General features: G+C 38.9%; 1 protein-coding gene across 1 annotated transcript in view; it reads right to left on the bottom strand.

Annotated features, from left to right (window-relative positions):
* adgrb1a (adhesion G protein-coupled receptor B1a) overlaps positions 1 to 24,767 on the bottom strand; it is a gene marked incomplete at both ends in the record, with an annotated part of 111,842 nt that overhangs the window by 52,223 nt on the left and 34,852 nt on the right. Inside the window, 10 exons of the mRNA XM_083919010.1 lie at positions 852 to 895; positions 1,002 to 1,104; positions 4,963 to 5,038; positions 17,214 to 17,357; positions 20,613 to 20,721; positions 22,609 to 22,677; positions 23,430 to 23,624; positions 23,810 to 23,916; positions 24,027 to 24,128; positions 24,266 to 24,430. Of these exons, the coding sequence (XP_083775136.1) occupies positions 852 to 895; positions 1,002 to 1,104; positions 4,963 to 5,038; positions 17,214 to 17,357; positions 20,613 to 20,721; positions 22,609 to 22,677; positions 23,430 to 23,624; positions 23,810 to 23,916; positions 24,027 to 24,128; positions 24,266 to 24,430 (1,114 nt within the window). The remainder of the gene's footprint in view (positions 1 to 851; positions 896 to 1,001; positions 1,105 to 4,962; positions 5,039 to 17,213; positions 17,358 to 20,612; positions 20,722 to 22,608; positions 22,678 to 23,429; positions 23,625 to 23,809; positions 23,917 to 24,026; positions 24,129 to 24,265; positions 24,431 to 24,767) is intronic.

Genomic DNA, 24,767 nt, shown 5'->3' with positions numbered 1-24,767 from the left:
AGGTGTTCCAAGCCCGTCCAGCTGGGAGGAGGCATCGGGGAAGACCCAGGACTAGGTGGAGAAATTATATCTCCACAAATGCCTTGAGAACGATTCGGGATCCCCCAGTTAGAGCTGATTAATGTGACCTGAGAAAGGGAAATTTGGGGTCGGCTGCTAGAGCTGCTGCCCCCGAGACTAGACCCTGATTAAGTGGTTGAAGTTAGGATGAGATGACTTATTTTTCAAATTTTTCATACAGGTTCTTCTATTTGCGGATAATGAAATTGTTCAAAAAAGCAGGTGGACAGAAACTTATGATTTCATTTTTTTTGTTATTCTTTGACTATTATTAGTAGGAGGGATCAAATGTTTTTGAGTTCTGGAAAATGAGCTAGTAAGTCCATGGGCCATGGACATCAAAGAGGTATGTCTTCTGGGGAGCATGAATGTTCTCGGCAAATTTAATGGTTAACAGCCAATTAGACTTTAATATTTGAGGTCAATATAATGAGGTCACCAAATTTACTGAGGTCCATCTTTTGGAGAAGATGGATGCATGATGAAGGATGAATAAATACTAGCAGAAATATGATCCAGCGTACTGAATTTTAGTATATACACATGACAAGAACACCTCCACAGATTCCACAGAGGATACACAAAAGATATGGGGCATACACAGACAGTGGTGCAGTAGAGTCTGAAATAACCGGTCACTGAGTTACTGAGTTAGCAAGCTCCAGAAAAGCTAGATCTAAATCTTTACACATCAACATCTTACAAAGAGTCATGTCAATACAGGTCCAAACATGAGCAGGTTAGGGTGCAAGCATGGTCAGATGATAGATCAACAGTATGGTGGATCTCACCTGTCGCTCTCGTCCCAGGATATACAGGTCTGATTGGTGGTGCCCTAATGTATGGGGAACAGATAAAAACATGATCGCCATGGATAAGTACTGTAAATACAATATAATAACATTAAAGATAAATATCTGGAATGTCAAAAAGTCACTCACGTTGTACAGGTGAGAGAACTCAACTACAACTGGAGCAGAGAGGGAAGCAGGGGTGGGCTTGATGGTCACTGACAAAACCTTGGAGTTGAGAACTGTGCTGTTTCTAGAGGGAGAAAGAAAAACATCAGAGAAAAATCTGTGCTATAGCCACAGTGGTGTTTTGAGCTAAATGCTAACATTAGCACAGACCATCCTAACTTCATGATGTTTAGCAAACACAATGTTTACCATGCTTACCATCTTAGTTTAGTTTGTTCACATGCTGCTATTTGCAAATTGGCATTAAACATAAAGTAAAGCTGAGGCTGATGGAAAAGTCAGTTTTGCAGATATCTGTCTATAAAAAAAAGTGAGATAATCACCTCAAGTCATCATTTGTTTAAAATTATCTATGATTTATAGTATGCCAATGTAGTGATTAGGAATTAATAGGGATCTATAAAAAATATTGATCAATCTTCTGTCATCAAACAATGCAGAACAGTTAGGGAACATTCTGCATAACTGATCATGAATCAGCAGCCAGGAACAAATTCTTCTTTAGTTCTCAATAGCTGACTCCAAGACTATTTCAAGTCCAACAAGGCACAAGACCAAGACAAGTGTAAGACTTAGAAAAAGTGGACTCAAGTCCAGACTTGAGATATAGATTGGACTCAAGTACTACAAACAAACTATGACAAACAAAATCGCAAACTGTGACATCCATAAACAATTCTATTAAAATGTCCCATAAGTGAGTTGAAAAAGAGAATTGTCTTTAGTTTATTAAAGGTCACACACACTTTGCACAAAAGGACTTAATTTGAGCCACTTTAAACAGTTCCAATATGTATCCAGTTTGCTTATAAATAACCATCCAAATCACATCAATTGTTTGATCAGCAATAAAATATGTGACAGATTACTGACTCATCTTCTCCTGATGAGCTTTTGTGCTCTGCTCAGGAGCAAACACGTAATCCTACCTACCGAGTAAACCCTAAAGAGTTTAAGGATTTCCCTTTGAAGCATTATTTTTCAATAGCTTATCTTGTACAATTTTTGGGGCATTGTATTCTACATTCTCCATGCCTGTTTAGTATGCATTTCAATTTCTGCTTTTCATAGGTACTATCAATCATGTGGAATGAGACAATCAGGGAAAAGTGAATTGCTATACTGGAAGTACTGACACTGTAGGCTTCCAGTCGGCCGAACATGTTCAGCAGCCCATGATCCGTTTCCCAGTTCCTCACATCATCACTGTATCCTGTACGCACTATCGCCCTCTCACCATTCCAAAACACAATCAGTCAACTTAAATGTTTGTGTCATCTAGTCTCTTGCCTTAAACGCAGCTTCTTTTCCTTGAGGGGAGCACCAAATGCATAAAAAGAGAGGAGACAAGGAGTGAAGCGGAGCTTAAAAATATGGAGAGCAGCAGGCAATCCAAAGATATAGAACAAACGTGGGAGGACTGGTGAGAGTGAGTGTCTACTTCGTTTCTCTGATTCCATATGTTACCAGTTCATTATGTGCTTCCACCACATTATCATAATGGGGAGCTCTTTACCAGCACAACCACAGTCAAAGATAACAGGCTGTTACTCACAGTAGCATGCATGCATTCCAGTTTGCACACACACACGCACACACACACACACACACACACACTGCTGTGTTGAATGTATGTTAATCATCATACAAGCAGCAACTTCCTCAAAGAAATCCCCTTACTCACGGAGATACAAGACATACATGAGGCCACCCACTGCTCATAGTTCTTTCTGCATCAACTCCTTTTTTTCATTTAACTTGGAACATTCCCTGCAGCACTGATGTAAAATGCCCTGACTTTGCCGTGACACTCACTAGAAGCAGGAATATGGTTCTACAGTTACACAGCATCAGTGACTTTATTTCAATGTGTTGCTAGTAAAGGACACACAAGCCAGTTAGCGGTGCATTTTTACTAATGGTGGGACACGATTAAAAAAATTTATCTAATTAATTAGAGGCTTTGTAATTAATTAATCACGATTAATAGCATTACAATATTTGACACAAGTAGCAACATTTTTCAATTTAAATGGATATTGATATATGACTTAATATATTATAAAAAATAAAACAGTGCTTAGTACGGTATATTCAAGAAAAGTGGAGACCTAACATTGCAAAAATATTTGGAATAATATCCTTGGCATAAAATAAACAGTTAAACATAGAGTGCTTTTTCTTCCATGTTTTCAAGACAGAGAAACAAAAAAAATCCATGACTAATGACAGTCCCTCCTAAGAGCGTTGTCTGTGCTTACATTAGCTGCAACATGTTCTGCATTGGGGTGGAGCGGAGGCTGAAGAGCTCCGGGGGGAGGTGAATTTTTACACAGCCGTGCTCTTGTCCATGTTTCTACTTGGTCGTTTCTTAGAACTCAAATGTCCGCCCACTGAACCCAGAAAGAACTCATCATCTCGCTTCTCATCGATTTCATTTCTCTCTTGTTGAGTCCTGTGCGTCAGTATTACAGGCCGGGCGGGAACTTGTGCAATGAGCAATGTTGGAGAAATTCTTGGCCAACTAAAAGCTCAATAGATACAGTAACTTTGAGTAATCTAGAAGCTGATTTACCTGAAAAGTTAAACTGTCTCTGCATTTTGTGTCAGCTGACATTATTTTTGTTTTCATCACTTTCTCAGACTCCTACTGAGAAAAAGCACAGCTTTGGTCATGTCTTCAAACAAAAATGTAGGTTTAATAGACAAAGACCTCTAATGGTTGTGTGAATTGTGACTGTTGTATGTCACATGCAAAGGTGGGAGGTTGGGCGGTTTGACAAGTCAAGTGACTTTCATACAGGAGTTGAAATTGTAGTCTGAAAGAATTAAGATATGTTTTTTTCTAGCAGCTGCTATGGTAGTAAGATGTAATTGCAGGTGCGCCTCTTGGCCCTTTCAACACCAATCAGTGCCAAATGTATGACGACAGTAGATTGGCAGTTCTCACCTGCGCAATGTGGCCGTTATATATTACAAAATATTTTGTTGTTCAGTTTAGATGATTGTCTCCACCTGTTTCTCAAGCCTTTTATTACCTACTTGTTTTCAACCATGGCACATAAATAATAAAATGCAGCACAGGGATTAATCTGTATATATATATATATATATATATATATATATATAATTATATTAAAGCATGTGTCAAATTGAAGAGACAACCAGTAATTGTCTTGGAAGAGATAGTAAGCCTGGGAGTTCACAGCCATGCTGGGCTGTCAGTGGAGGCTGTTCCTGGTACAGTGGTACTGCGATCTAATGTTAACATGCTCATGATTATAATGCTACAGTAACATGATAACATTCAGCAGGTATAATGTTTACCATGTTCATCTTAGTCTAACCTGTGAAAATTTTCAATAGCAAAAGAACAGCTAAGCTTGTGTAGGAGTTTGGTCATGAACCAAAGTGTAAGTAAAGTTAGTTGAACACTAAGGTAATTAAGTTCATCCTGAGGGGGGTGTGAATGCCATCCAACAGTTGTTGAGATATTTCCATTCTCTGTCATGGAAAGCTTAGTCACTGTGTCATCCAACAAATTGCATACATTGAACACTTCAGACGTTATATTTAATTAATGAATCAATTCATTTTAATCAGGGTACAGAACAAACAAATATTTGACGTTTTCCTTGGACTGTCTATTGTAATACTGATGGCCTAGGAGCCTAGAACAAAAACAATCTTATCCATTCTGTTTCATTCCTGTTAAGTATTTACTGTGATACCCTTAACTAAACGGTAAAATACATTTGGTTTTACTTGTATTCCCTGGCTTCCATGTCTCAATACACCCCTCCAATCCCCCTGATATTAATGGAATTCCATAACCAGAGGGAAATCTGGTTCACAATCAAGACAGCGTCTAATCTTTCAGTTGCAGTTGAAAAACAAAAAACAAAACAATCAGCAGTCTTACCTCTGCAGAGTCAGAATGCTTCCCAGGTTTCTGTACAAAACAATGCCGGTTACAAACGTTGAGGACTCATCTGACTCTGTTTATGAGAAGAAACACACACAAAAACAGGGCAGGTGGGTCAAAGTCAAATAAGACAAGAGTGATTTGAGCAGGGTTCAGAGAGACTGAATGGTTCAGTCTCTGATTGTACAGTGGCCAACTATAGAGGAGAATACAGGTCAGCCATGCTGCCTCCACTACTCCAGCCCCCAAGAGCTCTTTACACCGGAACTGGCCTACATGACTAGTCAGCTATAAACGCTGTGTCTTACACTGCTGCAGAGTCACACACACGCACACTTACAGAGAGAGAGAGAGAGAGAAAAAGAGAGAGAGAGAGAGAGAGAGAGAGGTACATGCACACACAACTGAGAAATCATTTCTATAATCTCCATAGTGACGGATAGTAGTAGCACAGTACGGCGCTGTCCTTACCCTAGAAAAAGAAAGGAAAGAAAAAGAAACACAATATTGACTACATTTCACTTCAAGAGATGGACAACAAAAAAAGGCGCTTGGCTGAAAAGTCTCTAAGCGTCTCAACAGAAGTGTTTGTCAAACTATGACCCAATTTTCCAGTCCGAAATAAGGAATACTAGCATCATATCAAATCATATCATATTATATCACATCAAATCATGTCATGTCATGTGCTGTGTACAATAAGCCTTGTTATAGCCATGCTCCATTGCCCATGATTTCATTTCACCCTCCTCTGAAGTCTGGATCCATAGATCTGATTTCCGCCTCAGTGAGGGAACCAATCACAGAGGGAGGGACGGCAAGACGAGGACGACGTCTATGTGACACACTGAAGCTTGTAGATTGTTTACATCACAGGTCCAACACTGCAGCAGACGCAAAGTTAACTTTCGGTGCAGCTTTAGAAAATGTTCCAAGTAGTTTAGAATGCAAGTTTATTTTGAAAAAAGAGTAACTTTTGGCGTTAAACTATTTTATTAACAAGAAGGATGTCTTTGCCTGTCGCTCTACATATGTCATCTGGTATAATTGATACGATGAGCTATGAGCTATGTACAGACACATTTGATAGACATTTTAAGCGCCCAATAAACTGCTCTGGGCAATCGTAAACCACGCCTCAAATGTGAGAAAATGGGTTGTGCTAGGCAAGCTAGTTTACACTTGCAGTAAACCACTATTTTCAACAACAATGACAACAGCTACTATTTTAAATTATTCATACTGTATGGCTATCCGGTTCCAATGTGTGTTGATTTGTGAGAATCTCTGTTGTGTGCATGCGGTGACACCATCCAACACAAAGAACTCTTCATGTTAATAAAGTCACAATCCCTACACATTCAGTCCTGGGGCCTGTTTCACAAAGCAGGTTTAGTGAAAACTCTGAGTCTGTTAACCCTGAAATGAGGGAAACTCCGAGTTTTCCGTTTCACAAAGGGAGGTAACTCAAACCAGAGACAGAGGGACATGCTCTCTGAAACTAACCTGGTCGGGACCAGGTTTTTCTCAGAAAACCTTGAGTTTCTCTCTGTCTCCGCCCTCTTTCAGCCACACACGGTGTTTGATTTCCTCATTCATTCAGTCAGCACGCGAGTTTTGGCGTAGTACAGTTCTGTCGTCTGTTTTTTCAGAAAATCACTGCAAATATCAGTCATTAGAAGTTATATGAGGTGGTGACTATTTCACTACCATGGCGTGTCCTTTTGATAACGATCCCGTGGATGAAGGTGCAGAATTACTGCGCAGAGAATTAAATATCCGTCGGGAGATGATTATCAAACTATTGATTATAGATGTTCTTGCATTTCCAGGCAATTCTCTTTTTGAGCGGTACCGTTTCATATCCCAGCAGATATTCTGTGTTGCGCTGCGTTTTTTTGCAAACGGGAGTTTTTGTATACAACGTATAAAAATCATTCAGTAGGCCTACATTAGAAGTTATATCAGGAGGTGACTATTTCACTACCATGGCATGTCCTTTTGATAACGATCCCGTGGATGAAGCTGACGCATTACTGCGCAGAGAATTAAATATTGGTCGGGAGATGATTATCAGACCGCGCATAGACTTCCTTAATATACTGCAGCCATAATTACAAAATGAATGAAATGGATCTTTTGAGCAAGTTGAATGTATTTGACTCAGCATTTCCTAAATATAATCCCAGCTTTTCTTGCAATTCATAGGTTCAAAAGTGTGTGCTTTTAGTTGGGTTACCGGTATATAAACTACTCCTATATAGCCTTCTGATCCAGAATATCACCTATAATGCGAGGGGGCTGAATACGCACAACACCCTTTCATGTCACAGTCCATCTCATCCCTCCTTACATTTCCAACATTAACAACCAGTAATGCTCTTATATCACAGCAGATATTGTGTGTTGCGCTGCGTTTTTTTGCTTACGGTAATATTTACTTTACCATGTAAAGCATGCTCAAAATGAGGCGTCACCATGAGATTGTGCCGATGTTTTAACTGTTTGAATACCTGTATGTTTTTATGTTTCATCTTAAGTTGCTGCAAAGTGCGCTTCTCCCCCGCGGGGTTGCACTTAAATTAAATAAATTAATAGGCTCCCACTCAAGCAGTTTCCCTGTGATGTTACTGTGATTGCAACAGGACTACATTTAAACTTACGCACTGACCCGAGCAGCAATGTTCTCCCGCACGTCTCCCTCTCTTTTGCTGCTGCAGCGGTGTAAACCTGCTCAAACTCACCGTATGAGCGCATTAATATTTCCATTTCCAGTTGTAGCGTAGCCCTTCGCTTCCCCGTTGCCATGGTTACTCGTCGAATCAGGGCTCCATTGATGCTGTCTTTTTTTACTTGTGGTGCACGTAACTCCAGATCAAACTACTCTGAGTTGATCAACCTAACGCAAATCTGCTGTACTGGAACTGAAAACTCAGAGTTTCCTATCTCAGAGTAGATCAACTCAGAGTTCAGGGTTAGACTCAGAGTTTTTTGAACCTGCTTTGTGAAACGGACCCCTGGTATATTAGTGGTTACTGTGGTAACAGTTGAGTTTTCATATTACAGGTCCCAAAATCCCCTGGGATTATATTCAGTGCCAACGTTTTGTTAGGTTCAGTGCCATCATTTTTAAAAGTATAATTTTTCCAACAATATTTCTAGCATCGCAAACTGTGGTCAGATAAAGATTATGGTTATGGCAAATAAAATACAGTCATAGGAAAGTGAAAATTGAGGTTAAGTCATGGTTGAGTTAGGCAAATAAAACACAAGGTGTGGTAATAAATAAAAAGCTCTAGCCTCCTAGATGAAAGTCTGATTTGCAACAGATTGCTGTATGGCTACAAGGGACCCTGTGGTCATCATCTGCACATGTCGTAGAACACAGGCCCTAGGCAGCCCAAAAGATATGACTGAGTGGAACATACGTTTGGACCGTAAGTGTGGTCCAGACTGACAAACATGGGTTGACACACATGAAGGCACTCAATGTAAACAGTAGTAGTAGTGGTAGTAGTAAAATGAGTCATATCAATCTCCTCTGTTTGCACCTTTTTTTGAGTATATATGGCCTTTTTCCTCTATTTTTCTACAAAAAGTGTAGTTTACACCCAATACTGCATTAACATGTAAATATTTGCACTGAATGTGGTACTGGATTTAAATGAGAAATGCCATGCTCGATTTCAGGTTCAAACTTGTATTTTGCGTTTCTGTTGAACACATGCTTTAATGTTCAAAACATGATTATATTTGACCTCTGAAACATTTCGTTTAGTGCCTGTCTCTTTATGCCCCCTCCCAAAAAACCCAGTCTGCTCTGATTGGCTTTTGAGAAAAATAATACTATGACTTGTGTGATGGAAATTTATAATTATGACATTGATGAAGTCAAAACCCTGATAAACACATGCCTCCTAATCCGGTCAAGCAGAAGTCATACATCTAGAACATGATGTGTGTGCAAACTGCACACAGAAGAGATTATAGCCTTTACATGAAGGATGGTTCTGGTATATCTTGTAAAGACACAGGGACATAGTGTACCTAAAACAAGCATGAATCCTGCATTTTCCTGTGAGATACTATGAGACATTGCCCTTTCTAGACTCCTCTGTACCTCAGGTCTCGCTGCCCGGCCATGTCTCTGTAGTGACAGCTAGTGTTGGTGTAGGTGTGAGTCTGTGTATCTGTGTGCCTGCATGGCTGTGTGTGTTTGTGTGAATTAACGTATATATATTTGTGTATGTCTCTGTGCATGACTGTGGGAGGGTTGGGTTCTTTTAACTTTCTTCTCCTGATTTTATTTGATGTTTCTCTTTTTCTGTACATCTCTGTAAGGCACTTTGCGATACTTTTCTGTATGAAAAGCGCCATATAAATAAAGGTTGATTTGATTTGATTTGATTTCTGTTCCCTTATCCTGTGATACATGTATGACTAAGTTTAGTTTGTATGCTACTGAGAAATCCTGTGATATGAGTGTGACTAATGCTACTGACTGTATCTTGTACATATGTTTCATTCCCTATTTGAAGGGGACTGCCCTCAGCTCTGGGTCTGTCTCTCTTCCGGCCTTTGCTCAAAGAGAGGACAGTCCTTTCACTGCAGAAAAATACTTTGAAAATAAAACCACTGAGAAAAGCCAAACCTCTTTGGTGTCTTATCTTTGTTGACCGAATGCTTCCATAACACTCGCGTTGCAACGTTATGAAGTCAAGTTGTTATAGTGTATTGTGTGTATTTATTTATAATTTTGTACTGCAGTGTCATAGTGCTATCTGTTTGTTTTTCTGTATAGGATTACAGTAGAAAATGAATTTTCTTCTAAATCTGGTGCAAGCATATCTTTACTTTTAACAAATAACTAATGCATTAGCATGTGTCTTTTTTTAATAAACTAAATAAACTATAACAAACAAAACAACAATGTCATGCCACATGGTAGTACTGAAGTACCTACATGCATTTTTTCCTATGAATCCCCTTGTGCAAGGGAGTTTTGGAAACCTCGCCAGTAACAACAATAAGTATATGGATATATGGAGAGGCAATTACAGAATGCAAGTGCAATGAATGGCTAAATGACAGCAATAAATAGTAGTGTGATTTATAGAGTTTAACTTTAAACGCTGGTGTATGGTGTGAGTAGAAGAAATAGCAGTGGCCACTCTACAATGGACCTACCATTGAATGAAAAGTGGAAGTGGATCGACTGATTGTAAGTCCAATAAACTGGTCACTCAGTTGGATATCACATCCTCAAATCCTGCCAAAGGATGGTAAAAAGAAATGTCAATCTTTTTTCAGAGTGCAGTTCTTCATTGGCAGTGTGTGTGGCAGAGTAATCATACACAGTCTGCATTTAGTGAAAACCTGAAACACTTTGTAGAAAGTGAATAAATTTAGTCTTCCTTTACTTGTAGAATATTTTTTTCTTCAAGAAAAGGGAAAGAGGTGACATATTGAACTTGAATGAGTAATTTTTCCTTCAGGTCATCCACTGCTCTGGCAGCAAGGGTTGACTGAGCAGCACCTGAACACAATGCGCCATTGACGCAGTTGGGATCCATACTTTGAAATAGTGATCAGCCTAGCACCAAACATCTACAGTACTTACAGTAGGGCCTTTATTGGCGGATATTGATCGGCTGTGCTTCTCTACATGTGGCTGCAGCTCTGTGGGTGAGCTTTCCCTGCTGCAATTAAGAAACACCAGAGTAGAGCCAGCATTGGAAGAAATTTGTCAAAAACTTGATTGCACTACACAAAGGCACAGACAGCCCCGGGGGCAAGGAGAAGCCCCCTCTGTCCAGGTGCAGTGTAAAAGGCAAAAAAAAACAACCAAACAAACAAACAAAAAAATTAAAAATAAACACAACTCCATCTGCTGGGCCATCTGAAGACATCCAGCTCTTCTGCTCCAGCACACTACATGGCAGCCTGAGAGCACAGAGCAGTGTGCCAGGCAGCAGACAGAGGCTGTAGCTCCCAGGCAACAGCTGAGCTCCCATGGGCATCAGGGGGGAACCAAGCAAGATTTGTGTGTGTGTGTGTGTGTGTGTGTGTGTGTGTGTGTGTGTGTGCTGCGTGCGTGCGTGCGTGCGTGCGTGCGTGCGTGCGTGTGTGTGTGTGTGAGAAGGATGAAGTATTATGTGTCCCGCTCATCAACTCTTTGGCTGGCCTGTCCAATATGCTCAGCCAGATTGTCTGTGCCCAACAAGAGCAAGCCTGGAGGGACTTTAACCAGTGATTCAATAAGTTATATGTCTGTGTGCAAGAAATGAAACAGTTCATAGCCAAGTATCCATCCATATAGATTTGTTTATATGGTATATGCCCTGAATGTTGTTTTGCATATGTTGTGTGAATATGCACATGTGTGAAGCCATGCATAAGCCTCTTTACTCACATGGCTTCACATACAGTATGTCATGAACGGGCAAAGCTAAATTTTATGGCACAAGCATAAAGGCTGAAACACATCATATGTCTCAGTCTCATTCCTGCTTCAACACACGTCAGTTTCCAAGAATTATTTGCCACATTAGGGGCTCTTTTCAACCAGTTAGTGGTGAGATGCAGAGGATAAGAAATCCCTTTAAAAGCTTGTGTACTCATGCTAATACACTCTATAGCCTCCTAAAAGTACCATGCATGCCAAGAATGGAGTAAACATCATACAAATTTAACTTGTGTCTTGTTTCTCCATCAGATATTGTTTTGATCATGAAGTTTTCAAAATGACACACTGAGAATGATTTCCTGGTCAAAAGCAAGGCTATTTAATTAAGGCTGGGACACCTGTGCAATGTAACTGAAGATATGATGTTGGAGGGTTACAGCCGATAATGCTTGAGAAGATGTCCGTTCAGGTGCTCTGTGGGAGCACTCAGCATGACAGAACATTTTGGGTACGCTTAAAAGGTTGGTGGCAGATACACATAGGTTTATTTTTTGTACAAAAGATATTCCAAACCAAGCCCGATTGAGGACATCTCAGTGAAACAAATCAATCATCCCCACCTTCTTTAATTGTTCACCATCTATTGAGCCTTTCGGCAAGTTCAGTCCAGATTTTACCCTAGCCTGGCATCAACAGGGATCACCAAAAATGTGTATTATTCTTGAGCCTTTCGCTCACTTTTCAATTTTTAAGGGGCATTGTCAATGCTAAAGGCCAAAATACCTCTGGATGCAATAAAATAGGCCTACAACCAATCAGAAAACGAAATGTCACCTACAACCAATCAAGCACTAAAATGTCTTTCTAAAAACATTTTAAATATACATGTATAATACAGTAACAGAATCTTGAGTCATATTTAATCAGCACTGCCTAGTTTGACAGTTTGATCTAAGTTTCATGAAGCTGGTAAATATGGAATGTAGCACACCAGTTATGTTCCATAACAACACTGAATCAGACATTGACTTTAACCTGCCCCACATGAGATAAACAGCTGTGATAGCTTTCAAGCTGCTGGAAATCTGTCTGAATGGGAGGGAGGGGGGCAGATGCATCTGACAAAAGAAATGAAACACAAGCTCAGCAGATCTGGCTGCTTCCCAAGTTATTGTACCCCAATGATATGATGCAATATGACGCCATGTCTTCCCCTTTTTTTGGCCTCCTTGTTCTCAGTCAGAAAATTTACAAATGAGAAAAGCACAAGCTGTCTGTTGGTTTACTTGGTGTCTGCTGCTTCCTGCTTATTGAGTAGCATGCCGAGAGTGCCCCAAAGTTTAACTGTTCGCCTTCTGAGAGTTCCCTGTGGAGTTTTTGACCTGTTGTTTTGAGAATGATTCCCTGTCTTGTTGGTCTTTTGCACTTGCATGAGGATGCACATGCATGTGCGTGGGTGATGTGATTTGCTGTCCTACCAATGGTCTCACACTATTCCATTGATCAACAGGTGGCGGTGAACATGTCAAGATATTCTGTAATGCACCAACCAAGACTGTGAAGATAAAGACTGCTAGCAAATAGAATAGTTTTAAAGTGCTTAAAAAATGGTCTTTACAAATGTTTTATGAGAAAATAGTTTGTTTGTGGTCTGTCTTATGTAGATAAAACCTAAATTAGTGACATATGAACTAGAAATCAAAATTAGCAACAAAGTAATGTCTAAGAAACCCACTACAGTAACCGAACTGTGGAAGAGACTGCAAGAAGAATGGACCAAGATCGAATCAGAGCAGTGTGAAAAACTAGTAATGTCCTGTGGGGGCGCAGATGAACTGAAGTCATTCAAAGCAAGGGCCTCTACACTTCCTATTCTTTTTTGAATCATATAGCCCTAAAAAAAAAAAATTGTTTAAATCTTCTCTTCTGACACAATGGTAACTGTTCTCTAATTTTGCTCACTGTTTTGTTTCACAAAATAAAGGTTTTCGTTGAAGTGCCTTGGTTATTTAAAAACATGCTCATACAGCTGTGGTATAGCCACAGCGGACATTCTATCAAATTCTGAACAATAAAAAATAACAGTAATACTTTGTTGGGTTAAAACACTACTTCACCTATAGTCAATAAAGTATTGGGAGTTGTAATCCAGTGTCCAGTGAGGACATCCATTTCTCCTCCAAAATAGTTTGTCTAGAAAGTAAACTCCACAGGGCCCCTTTAAAACTGAGGCCTCATGTGGTGTTAATGTGACTTAATGTGGAGAGACACTGGAGGAAAATAACCAAAATAATTAAAAAACACATTTTGAGAACAGTCTGGGCTGAAACATTTACATGCACATTGACACCTTGTAAACACATCAGTTAGTTACTTTTCTAGTATGCCACAACTGGTACATTAGTTGTTATAATAGGAATAAACAATACAAAAAAGAAAACCAAATAACAAACACAACTTTACGCTACATGTTAAGGTGTTACAGATTTATTTAAATTAAGAAATTACCAACATATTTATTTATGTGTGGTTCAAGGAGCATTTTCCTGATGTGCCCCATACAGCAGCATTTACATGTCCATTGAAGGCCCTGCAGCATTTGGATATGAATAAGTAAGGATAATAAGTATGATGTCAGTTATCTTCTAGCATTATTAATGAGGTTTTCATATTTGCACTTTAAATAAAAAAAATCCAACTGCAATATAGTTGGATCCATTTCATTTATTTTCTTTCTTTCAGTGATTTTAAATGTACGTTACTGTAAAGTTGCACACTGCAAAGAAAAGACAAATCAAATACAGCCTCTTTACCCCCCCAAAACAAAAGTTTTATTTCATTTTCAGAAGCATCAGACACAGTTTATTTCCAATCCTTTGTAGCAACAAAGCATGCCATTTTTTTTTTTAGTTTTCTTTTATTTTTAAGAACCTTATTTCATTATATTTCTAGTGATATGAAAAGGGAGCAATCAATCAGTGTAAACAAGGCATCAGAGAGCTGTTTTAATCCATGGGAGCAAGTCCAAGCTGTGTGCATAAAGAGGGCTAGCTGCTGGTGTGACATTGCCACCGTGGAGACACATCTCCCAGCTGGGGAGGAAATTGTCTCTAATTGCTCCTGATTGGCTCCTGTTGACTCCTGATTAGGAGTGACTGCCTCATTAGCATGCTAGCAGTACATTGCTGTCTTTAATGTTCAAAACATCCCACCTGACAAATAACCCCACTGCCACTGAAAAATGTTTACCTAACACCTGCCTGCAAACAGAAGACTAGGTCAGCGGGTGGTGTTCTTATCAATGTTCACAACACATGATGCAAAAACAAAAATATGCTTCCCAACTCACCAACATGAATATTTATATCAGATGATGCCGAAAAACTCCAGATTAAATTAAACGATAACGTTTGTGAATGTGTACCCCCATTAGTTAGTCATTTGATACAATACTGATACATGACAACCATAGAATGTATGAAATATGGATGTAGTCTCTCTTTAACGTCACTTATAGTTTCTTGAAAGCTAAAAAATAAAGCTCAAAGTAGGTGTCTCGAAGCCTACAGTCTTTGCTCGCACCCTTTGACAGCACACACTCAAAGCAGCCCTGCCCTTAATTATGCAGAAAATCAACTTCACTGAGGTGTCATAAATACAAAATTGGCTCTGCGGACCAAAAACGTTTTTGTCTGCATACATGGGGGTCTAGGGGAATTGACTCCATTTTGAGCCAGCCTCAAGTGGGCAATGGAGGAACTGCAGTGTTACAACCGCCCTATATAGTACTACATTGTCAAATGTTAGGCAACTAGAACAAAATAGTTATCTTTTTTTTTTCTTTAAAAGCTAACAATAACTGTTTTTTTGACACAGGATAGGTCTCTCCAACATTTAAACTGAGGGGCATTAGACAATAGACACCCGCTTTCTCACACTCCAGCTTCCACTCATATAACCTTCATATCTAAATGGAGAATTCCCCAAATGGATTTATTTGTTGAGGTTTTGAGAAATGTCTGGGATTCCTATACAACTGAATGACTGCACTTTTCAAAGCAGAAAAAGAACATAACTGTAACATTTGCAGATTGGTGTGATAGGTGTGATGTCAGCTGTACTCAAGGAGTTGTACCAGAGTGCTGAGCCTGAAGGTAAGCTCTTGATTTACCAGTTAATACATTCCAACCATCCTTTGGTCACAAGCTTCAGGAAGTGATTGAAAATGGACTGTGGATACAAGTGAATTAAATTTGTTTCTTTTTGCAGGATCACCCTTCTAGACTATTTTCGTATCTGATAAAGATGCCTCTAGCACCTCTCCCTGTGGACAGGGATACTCTGGCAAGACCTCTGGCCTTGCTTTGTAAATGGTCCACTGAAAGCTGTCCATATTATTTGTTGCTTTTTTTTTCAAACGTTGTGTTAGTTATTAAAAATCCACAAACTAAATTGCAATAACTTCTATTGTATTGGTAGAAACTTCTCAAAGACAGGTATCTCAAACCCTGGGCATGTACTCTCTATAGAAACAACATCTGGCCTCCTTAAATGTGACAAATAAACTATGACCATCGTGTTTCCAAGCTGAATATGCACTTATTTGTTTGCTAGATGTTTTCATCTCCTTTTTTCAGAATCATTTCCATATTATTTTTTCGTTATTTTTTTATTTTACATTGTTCAATCTGTTGCAATCTCATAGAACAGCTTAGCCATGAAGCTATACAAATATAACTTTACGAATTTTAAAATGATCATGTATGTGCTAAGACATATTTATGACACTTCTATGACAGTGTCAACACAACATGTTACATGCATAATAAAAGTTGACTTCATGACCTTGCATTTGATTGCGTTAGTCTGTACAGGTGTACCTAATACAGCCAAGACACATCATTCATGCTGTTCTCTGTATGACAAACTTTTCAAAGATAAGCCAACACAATACATCTGATACTACTGTAGTTATGTGTGACATTAATATAAGTTCATTTTAAGGCAGCAGATAATGATTATTTTCAGTATTGATCGATTTAAATTAATACATAATGTATTCTTAAAATAAATACATGTCGAATGTAAGGAAAGATACATTTAAAGTTACAGATAAAGTTACCAAACACCAAATTGTAATCAACTTCAACATTTTTTGACACTTGTCTCCTGTTTTTTTCCTGCTGTAAGACAGAGTTGTATAATTGCTTTTGTAATGCTTTAATTTCATACAAATAAGTAGGTAATTGCTCTTGTTTTCAATTCAGCCCTTTGAATTATCATAAGGGAGATGGGTTTTGTATTCACATTTTATGAAACCAGCTCTAGCCTTATTGAAGACAACATGCCTTTTTGTTATACATCTACTGAACAGTGGGTGATGAAAAATTATGTTGTTTTTCTCCTGCATGTTTTATTTTGAACATTAAATACAACCATCTCAGCGTGCATTTGTCTGAGAGGGGCGCTTTGCTTTGCAGATTAATGTCAGTAAACAATATTTTATAAATCAAATCCTGTTCCCTTTTTCTGATTTTTTATCTTGACGGCCCCCTCCCAACCTAACACACGTACATACACACATTCAAGAACACACACTCTTGAATTTAGAAACAGAAGGCAGACAGACCCGCTGTAATAAGTTCTTGGGAAACATGTTTTTTCGCTCAAAAGACACATTTTTTCATTTTCTTTAATTAATAAACCGAAAATTTTATTTTATTTTTTTCAAATATTACATGAATGCCCACATAATAATCTGTTTTCTGTGTTACTTCTGTATGTTATGTTTTGGTGGGATGCACGTGTGAGGTGTATTTTCAAGATGCTTTTCTTTTCTCACCTGGCTTGCCAGTAGAAAGAATATTCTTGGGGATGGTGACTCTGTCCTCAGAGCTGCGGGCCCAGTCCACCATGCCCCTCCAGCCCTTCATAGGGAAGCTGATGTCTGCATGACCCACCACTGGACGCTTATGGACACTCAGAACTGTAACATAGAAATAGTGACGACTTAAAACTTTCACTTCTTACACCTACTTTAAACAATGTTTACATTCTGTTTCTCCATATTTGAAATTCTACTACTGCTAATCCGGTCTACACACTACATCTTTGACTATCTCATAGGGGATCTCTCCTCTATTTTTTGCCTACATACTTAAGGCCCTTCCCTGTGGTTTAAAGTGGGTAAAGTGGCATGTCACATTTATGTTCGGAAGGTCGTATTTTTGTTCGTCAATCAATCAGCCCTGGCAAAGGCCCCCAGGGCAAAGATTAGCTGCTGGGCCCCTATTAGCCACCTATTTCCATCCCCCTCTCTGTGTCTTCAATTTTTCTATACTGATATTCTCATGGACCCAGGGTAGCTGTGTGGTAGTATGATTCAAACCATTAAGGAAATGTGTAAAATATAAGCACAAAACTGAAATAATGAAGGTCTTAAAACTAGATTTTGACATAAAGACCAAGCCTGAAGACAGGGCCTCAATTTCAGGAAATAAATCAGCACCTATCTTAAAGTCCTTCTCATGTCAGTTGATATTGTGCATATAAGTGCATACTCCAAAACAGCATGCTCCAGCTGACACACAGTAAGCCTGGATTTCTAGGGCCTCAGAGCAGTTGCCTGGTATTCCAGCTTGGTATTCCAGCCTTGAATGTCCTGTTAGAACAACATTAGTTTAATTTGGGGACGTGGGGTAAGGTCATTTTTACCAGAGGTTTTAGTCATGTCCGATGGGCCATGTCAGTAACTATTCCAGAGTATGTCAGTAAAAACAGTCCGGAAAAAATCTCTCAGGTAATACCCTCTGTAAAACCTATGGTAATATGGTAGACGTCATATCCCTTCAATATTGCCACATATTTTTGAGCATGGAGGTGCTTGAAGAAGCACTCGATTCTGTCCTTTAGTTTTGTGATGACTTAATTTTGTGATATCAGGAAGCTACGTAGCACGCACATGGTGACAGGGAGGTGATGGCAGTGCGTAAATTGATATTACATACGTCCTAAGGTAGAACTATTTTACCCTATGTCCCCACGTCAAAGTAATTCCGTCTGAATAGGGCTTAAGAAATGCTAAATTGGATTTAGTATTCAGTGATGTTCTGTTTGTCTGTGCAGATAACATGCATTAAGGTGCTGTGAATGAGAACTAACATTAACAAACAGACAACTCAGGATTCAGGTGTTTTGATGCATTTGTGATACATTGCAGGTGTGTGTGTGTGTGTGTGTGTGTGTGTGTGTGTGTGTTTGTTTCTTCGGTTATTTTCTAGTTCATGCAATTGAAGTTGTTCACCTTTAAAGACCTTTAAAGAGACGTAACAAATCAGAGATGAAATACCACTTCATTGACTCTAATCCCCAAAATAACCACTTAGCAGATGCATTTTGAGTCTGATGAACTCATCTTATACAACTTGACTACTTTGATGAGTTTGGAGGAAGAAACTCTGATCTAACTATATGTTGGCAGATGATGCATATGGCGCTGTTCAAGGTGTGGGAGGGAAGAGGAGGTCAGCCTCCCTGGGGGAGGTACGCTGCTGGAGAGGGCGGCTATTTGGCTCTAGGCAGCGAGGTGGCTTTGCAATAAACAGGACCTCTCATCTGGCCCCAATTCCCACGTACTCTCCCTTGACTAAACTCCAATTCTGCCTCGTTTTTATCTAAAGGTCACAGAGAGCAGCAGAGCCTCTGTGATGACTACATTACATTCTTTTCCCCTATTTGAGAAAGATAGAGCAGTTACAGGTACTAGGCAATGGAAGGAGACAGATACTTAGTTACAGCTAGTTGATTAGCTGGACCTGCTGCCCTGAGTTTACCATAGGTTTGTTTTCTTCATGTATCTACTTCAGAACAGAAATAGAATGCTACACAAAGAGAGGGCGTGCCATGCCTCGATACAATATGATGCAATTAGTTAAAACAGATGAATTAACACTAAAGGATGAAATCCTATCCTCCAAGACATTCATTCATTCATTCATCTCCAACCGCTTGTCCCTGTCGGGGTCCCGGGGGGCTGGAGCCGATCCCAAAATATTTATAAATATTTTTTATTTTGTTTTATTTTGTTTTTTATTTTATTGAGGCAATTACAAATATACAATAGCAAATGTGTGATAAATGATTCACACAACCTTTACTCTATAAAGCCAGATGTTGCAGGGGGATCAAATGGTTGTTGTTATGGTAACCATAAAATACTTATACTGACTACTCACCACTATTATTTAAATGTTTCACTGTGTTTCTAACCTGACAACAACAACAAACGTTAGATGAATAGAAAAAAAATAAAACTACATGTGCATTTCAGGTCATTTCCTCTCTTTTTCCTTTTCGTGTTTACTTTCAGCTGTGTCTAAAAATAATCCTAAAAAAAGTTTTGGACTTCTCATGGTGGTCCATTTGAGCTTCAGATTTTTTTTTTGTAAAATAAAGGTATGCTGATATTTTACAGTTAACATAGCAGTAATAGCAAATGTAAAAATTAAATTAAAAATAAACTGGAATAAAAACATTATAATTCCTATTGTATTATACTTTGCTTATACTGAAATAAAGAATCAACTGATTTTTCACAGTTTTTTTTATAAACGTCGCTCACAAGTTCAAATGTATGGCATATTAAATTGCAGGAGCTCCCCTTCAAATCATTCTGTCTTGTGATGTGGGCACAACTGTTTGTTTTATATATTCAATACTCAAAATAACCTGAATAACCTGAATATTTATTCTATAGGTATAAATGTATCCTTTATTGTTAGAGAGTTCTTTGTTTCTGTTTGTGTGATGTGAACTAAAGGAAAGTCCAATCAAAAACCCCTGTTCATCTTTATAATGATCTAGTGGACAATGGTGATATTGTTTCTAAATGAACTCAAACATATCTATATATATCTGTTACTCATTAGTCAACATAGATAACAATATTGACATATCTGTGATGAGCTAAAACCAATGATAATAATAATAATAATAATAATCTTTACAGCGTATGGTGACTTGTCTGACATGGCATACAGCATCTTGTTGGATGCAACACAGGTTATTGTAGGTAAACCTGAAAGTGGGGGAACAGGGATGACCGTCCCCTGTCCTCTCTTTTATAAAATGCCATTGAAGATATGAATATCAATCTTCAGAGGAAGAAAAGCTGCGATAAGAGTATTTGTTTTTGATTCGCAGAGATTGCCGTATAGATCTCCTGGATGGAGATAAAGCTGACCTAGGTTATCGGTGACTTCATACATGTCTTGGAAGTCTTTCATCCTCAGGCCAATGACATCCACAAAGTCCTCCATCAGACGGAACAGCTCTTTGATGTTAGGCCCCAGCTGAGAAAACAGAGACACATCAAAGTAGAATGAAAGGAAAAGGGTTATGGATTTCTTTTATAGAAAAGCTGTATTTGTGGCAAACATTGGCATACCTGTTCAGTGCCAGTACCATTTATCATATTCGACACAGCCACGACCAACATTAACATTTCATTTTGTGCATCACAGCTAACACTTCATCAGGATTCAACAGTATATGCAATTAACTCAAAAGGTTATTGGTTTCTTTTAAAACTCTGTAGATTCACTTTGGAACTCAGGAATGAGCAACACATAACGAGTGTTGTGGACATGAGTAATGTGAAGATTGTAGTCCTCCTCCATGACCAGATTACTTAACGATAGCGAGGACACCTCAGATTTATGAGCCGCATTTACAGGTAGACTGAGCAAGTAAAACAAGTGTAAGTTCACTTAAGGCAACAAATTGTTGGGTAAAGTTTGCATTGAATGGTGCATTGACACTAAAAAATACAGTCACGTTTTTATGCTGTCGAGTTATTCGGGTCCCAGTCTTTAGTGTTGATTTTACTGGCAGTTCTTTATGTAAAATTTGGGACACCACATCCACAAGGTATAAGGTACTGCAAATGCCATGTTTACCCCAATCTGGACAACACATATAAAAACAGAAATCTACCATTGTTCACCTTGATAAAACACAATATAATGTGTTGTAATAAGTGAAGGGGGTGAGTTCAAGCTAAAAAAGGGAGTTAAATTGATCTTTAAAGGACTGTGTTTTTTTAATTCCCATTGTATAATCTTTTGAGGCATTATTGCAGTACATTTTCCAAAGCACTCTCTTGTGTTTTTATCTTACTGCGTTATCCTACCTTTCAGGCTGCAACTGTTGTTCCATTTATTGCCATTTAGCACAAAAGCAAGCTGCAGAGAACTTAAACTTGATTAAGACAGCTGAACCATCACATTATGTCTTCTTAAAATTGCTTTACCCTTCTTGTTATTTATTTTGGTTATTGGAATGGAAATGTAACATTCTGTATAAGCTCTCAGGTTCCACTTTGTCAAAGATTTACCCTGATATGGGCCTGATTACTCACCTTCTTACACTAGCTGTACATTGTGTATATCAGCACATTCTATCTTGTGAAATGGAAATGGAAAATGGTAAACATTACAAAAACTAACAAAAAACAAAGGCCTTTAACTAGATTTTAAGTTCAGGCAAATCTTCAAATTGGGGTTTTAAGATTAAGGTTAATTGCACGTTACCAATGACTTTACCAGTGTGTAGTAAATGGAAAACTGACTGCTTAAAAGCTGGGACAAAACATTCAAAAATATAAAATACTGCAGCCACACTGGACAATTGTCAACTATGATGTGTGTTTATACCAAATCATATTTACTCTGGCCATGCTAAACAAGAAAAACTCAGGAGAATAGAATCACTCTTGGCATGCCACTTTGTGGCTATTTATAACAATAACTGTGCTTCCTTCAAATAATCCTTTCATAGAGGAATAATAAACTCCTTATTTCTTGCATACATCATTTTTAAGGAAAACAGGTTGGTTTGTTTGGCATTGTTCTGGTGCCTGTATGGTGAGAAAAGAATGGACAGCTGGATGGCTGAATGGAAGAAGACTGTGATGCACAAGTAGATGAGTGCAGCAGATGGATGAGTGGGTGTTTGCGTTGACTCGGTTACTCATTAGCTATATATATTTCTTTCCTTCAGTAGCTGTCCTCTCCCTCTCCCTCCGTCAGTATGAAAAGATACAGGTGGGCTGTTAGTCCACCTGTGTCTTTGTCACATTGTCTAACTCATCAATCAGGGTTGCTATTATTACCATCCACTAACTTTTACAAAGGTGTAATTATGTAAATCCTGTTTTAGAAAGAGAGGGGGATACTAACCAGTTGTGCTTCCTCCCATCTCTCCCTGTTCTCTTCCATCAATAGATTGCTTACTGACTGCACAAAGTTCTGGAAAACAAAGAGAAAGTTTCACATGATGTCAAGTTGTTAGATTTCCAGCCCGAAGTCAGGCTTTTAAGATATTTAAAGGATAAGGCAGGTAATCTCCTAATCAACAAATTCTATAAAAAGACCCCAATGATGAATGTATCTACTAACAAGTATTGTGTGTGTATCAAAGCCTAATGATCACTATTAGCATAGCTTGACTAATTTGCAAATGCATATTTACTGGCACAGACCAAAATTGCCTCTGGATGCATTTAGCAAACTACAGCCAATTAAAGCATCGCAACAAGACCTACAACCATTTAGAGCAACAAATCAACGTAGAGCTGAGTGATGCTCACGAGCGAAGTTCAGGCGGTGCTTGGTTCATTTTCAAGCAGGAAAAAACATATGGGCATATGAGTAAAAGTGAGTGAGAGGGCTTATTATTGCAAGTAAAAATGAATAGGAGCATACAAATACATTTATTGAGCACAGAATACTGTATATTTTTGCTTGCTCAAATGAAATGTTGTTTTGCGCGCATATAATTTATTTTTAAAATAAAATGAATGTCCTCACAAAATGTATTTTTCTTTGCTCAATATCTCACATTGCTCCTTCACAAATGTTGCACAAATAAAACGGCATTGTTTTGAGCCTTAATTCCTTGCTATCGTGGATGAGTGTTTCGAATACTGTTAGAGTTGTAGACACCCTCAAACCGCAGTAAAAGAGCTGTATACTACCAATACAACCATATCTTAATTCACCCTCATGTCTGCACTGCTGGGACTATAGTATGCCCTTCTGAAGATCTCGGTCATGTTCTTCAGCACGTCCACGATGGCAAGCAGATCACCGCTGTAGCTGGTCCCATCGCTGGATGTCACCCTCAGCTTGGTCATCACCTCTGAAACTCCATCTCCCACAAGGCCACGCTGTGCTTTGGACAAGTGTTCCCGGGTCTAACAGAGAAAGTGGGTTTAGTATTCAAAGTGAGCTGAACAAAACCTTTGACAGACTGTGCCATATAATCACTTTTAAATCTATAGATATTTTACACCTTTGTGCCCTGTATTGTGTCTTGATATGGTATTTTGATTAAAAGCAACCAGGAGTGTACAGAAAAAAAAAAACTCTTGACGCTCACCAAAGTTTGTATACTGCGATAGTCATTAGAAATGCATTTCATATAGGTGGGATTCTCCCAATAGGCGATGCCCTCTTCATCCAGGGTGCAACGGCGCAGAATAAGCCCTGTGTGGGGACACATGAATGTATATCACCGACGCGTGTATATCGAATCCATCTCCTAAAAAACTACCAGTGGACATTCTCATATTATGGATGGCAAAGTGTTAACTCACCCATGGCATTGGGAGGACAGCGCACTGCCGCTGTGTCCCCAGCTGGAGTCATCTTCCATACAACATTAGAGAAGTTGTCCTCGGCACATATTTCATGAGGTTCTGTTCACAAAAGGAGATCAATTAGTCATGTATCATCATAATGTAGTATAATTACAGTAGGTTCTATCTACATAGCTCAGATTTTCAGCCCTGATGACATACTTCTGACACAGGAACCTATGTTTCCATCCACTAACCTGGACATCGCTTTTCATTACACTGCCGGACCTCTTCCCGTTCTCCAGGACAAAGTTGCCCTCCAAAAAAGGGCCCATAACAAATCCGGTTTCTCTGCTGGCTTCCCCCTCCACAGGTTTTAGAACAGCCCGACCACAAAGACCACGGCTGCCACTTGCCGTCCACTGACAGAATAAATACAGCAAAAGAGTTTTAGACAGGACTTCATCAAGCAAATCACACACACATTGAGACTATTCTGTGTCTTCTTTTTCACTTCCATGCACTGAGCTCCCATGAACCCCCCTGGGGACCCCTCAGGTCCGCCTCACAATTTGAAAACTTCTGTTCTAGTACATTTAGTACAAATTATGTATAATTTATATTACTTCAGCTCATTTCTCGAAACTTCTTTTTGGCGTGTGGAGTTTTAGTATTTATTACTCTGAGCATTAAAGTTAACTAGCAGAGACTTGAAATTTGCTTAAAGTTACAATCTTGAATATCTGTTATTCCTCTCTC

Source organism: Echiichthys vipera, assembly GCF_963691815.1.
Source record: "Echiichthys vipera genome assembly, chromosome: 8".
In the NCBI taxonomy this organism is placed as follows: domain Eukaryota; kingdom Metazoa; phylum Chordata; class Actinopteri; order Perciformes; family Trachinidae; genus Echiichthys; species Echiichthys vipera.
The sequence above is the reverse complement of the archived record's forward strand: the minus strand, read 5'-3'. Positions and strand labels throughout refer to the sequence as shown.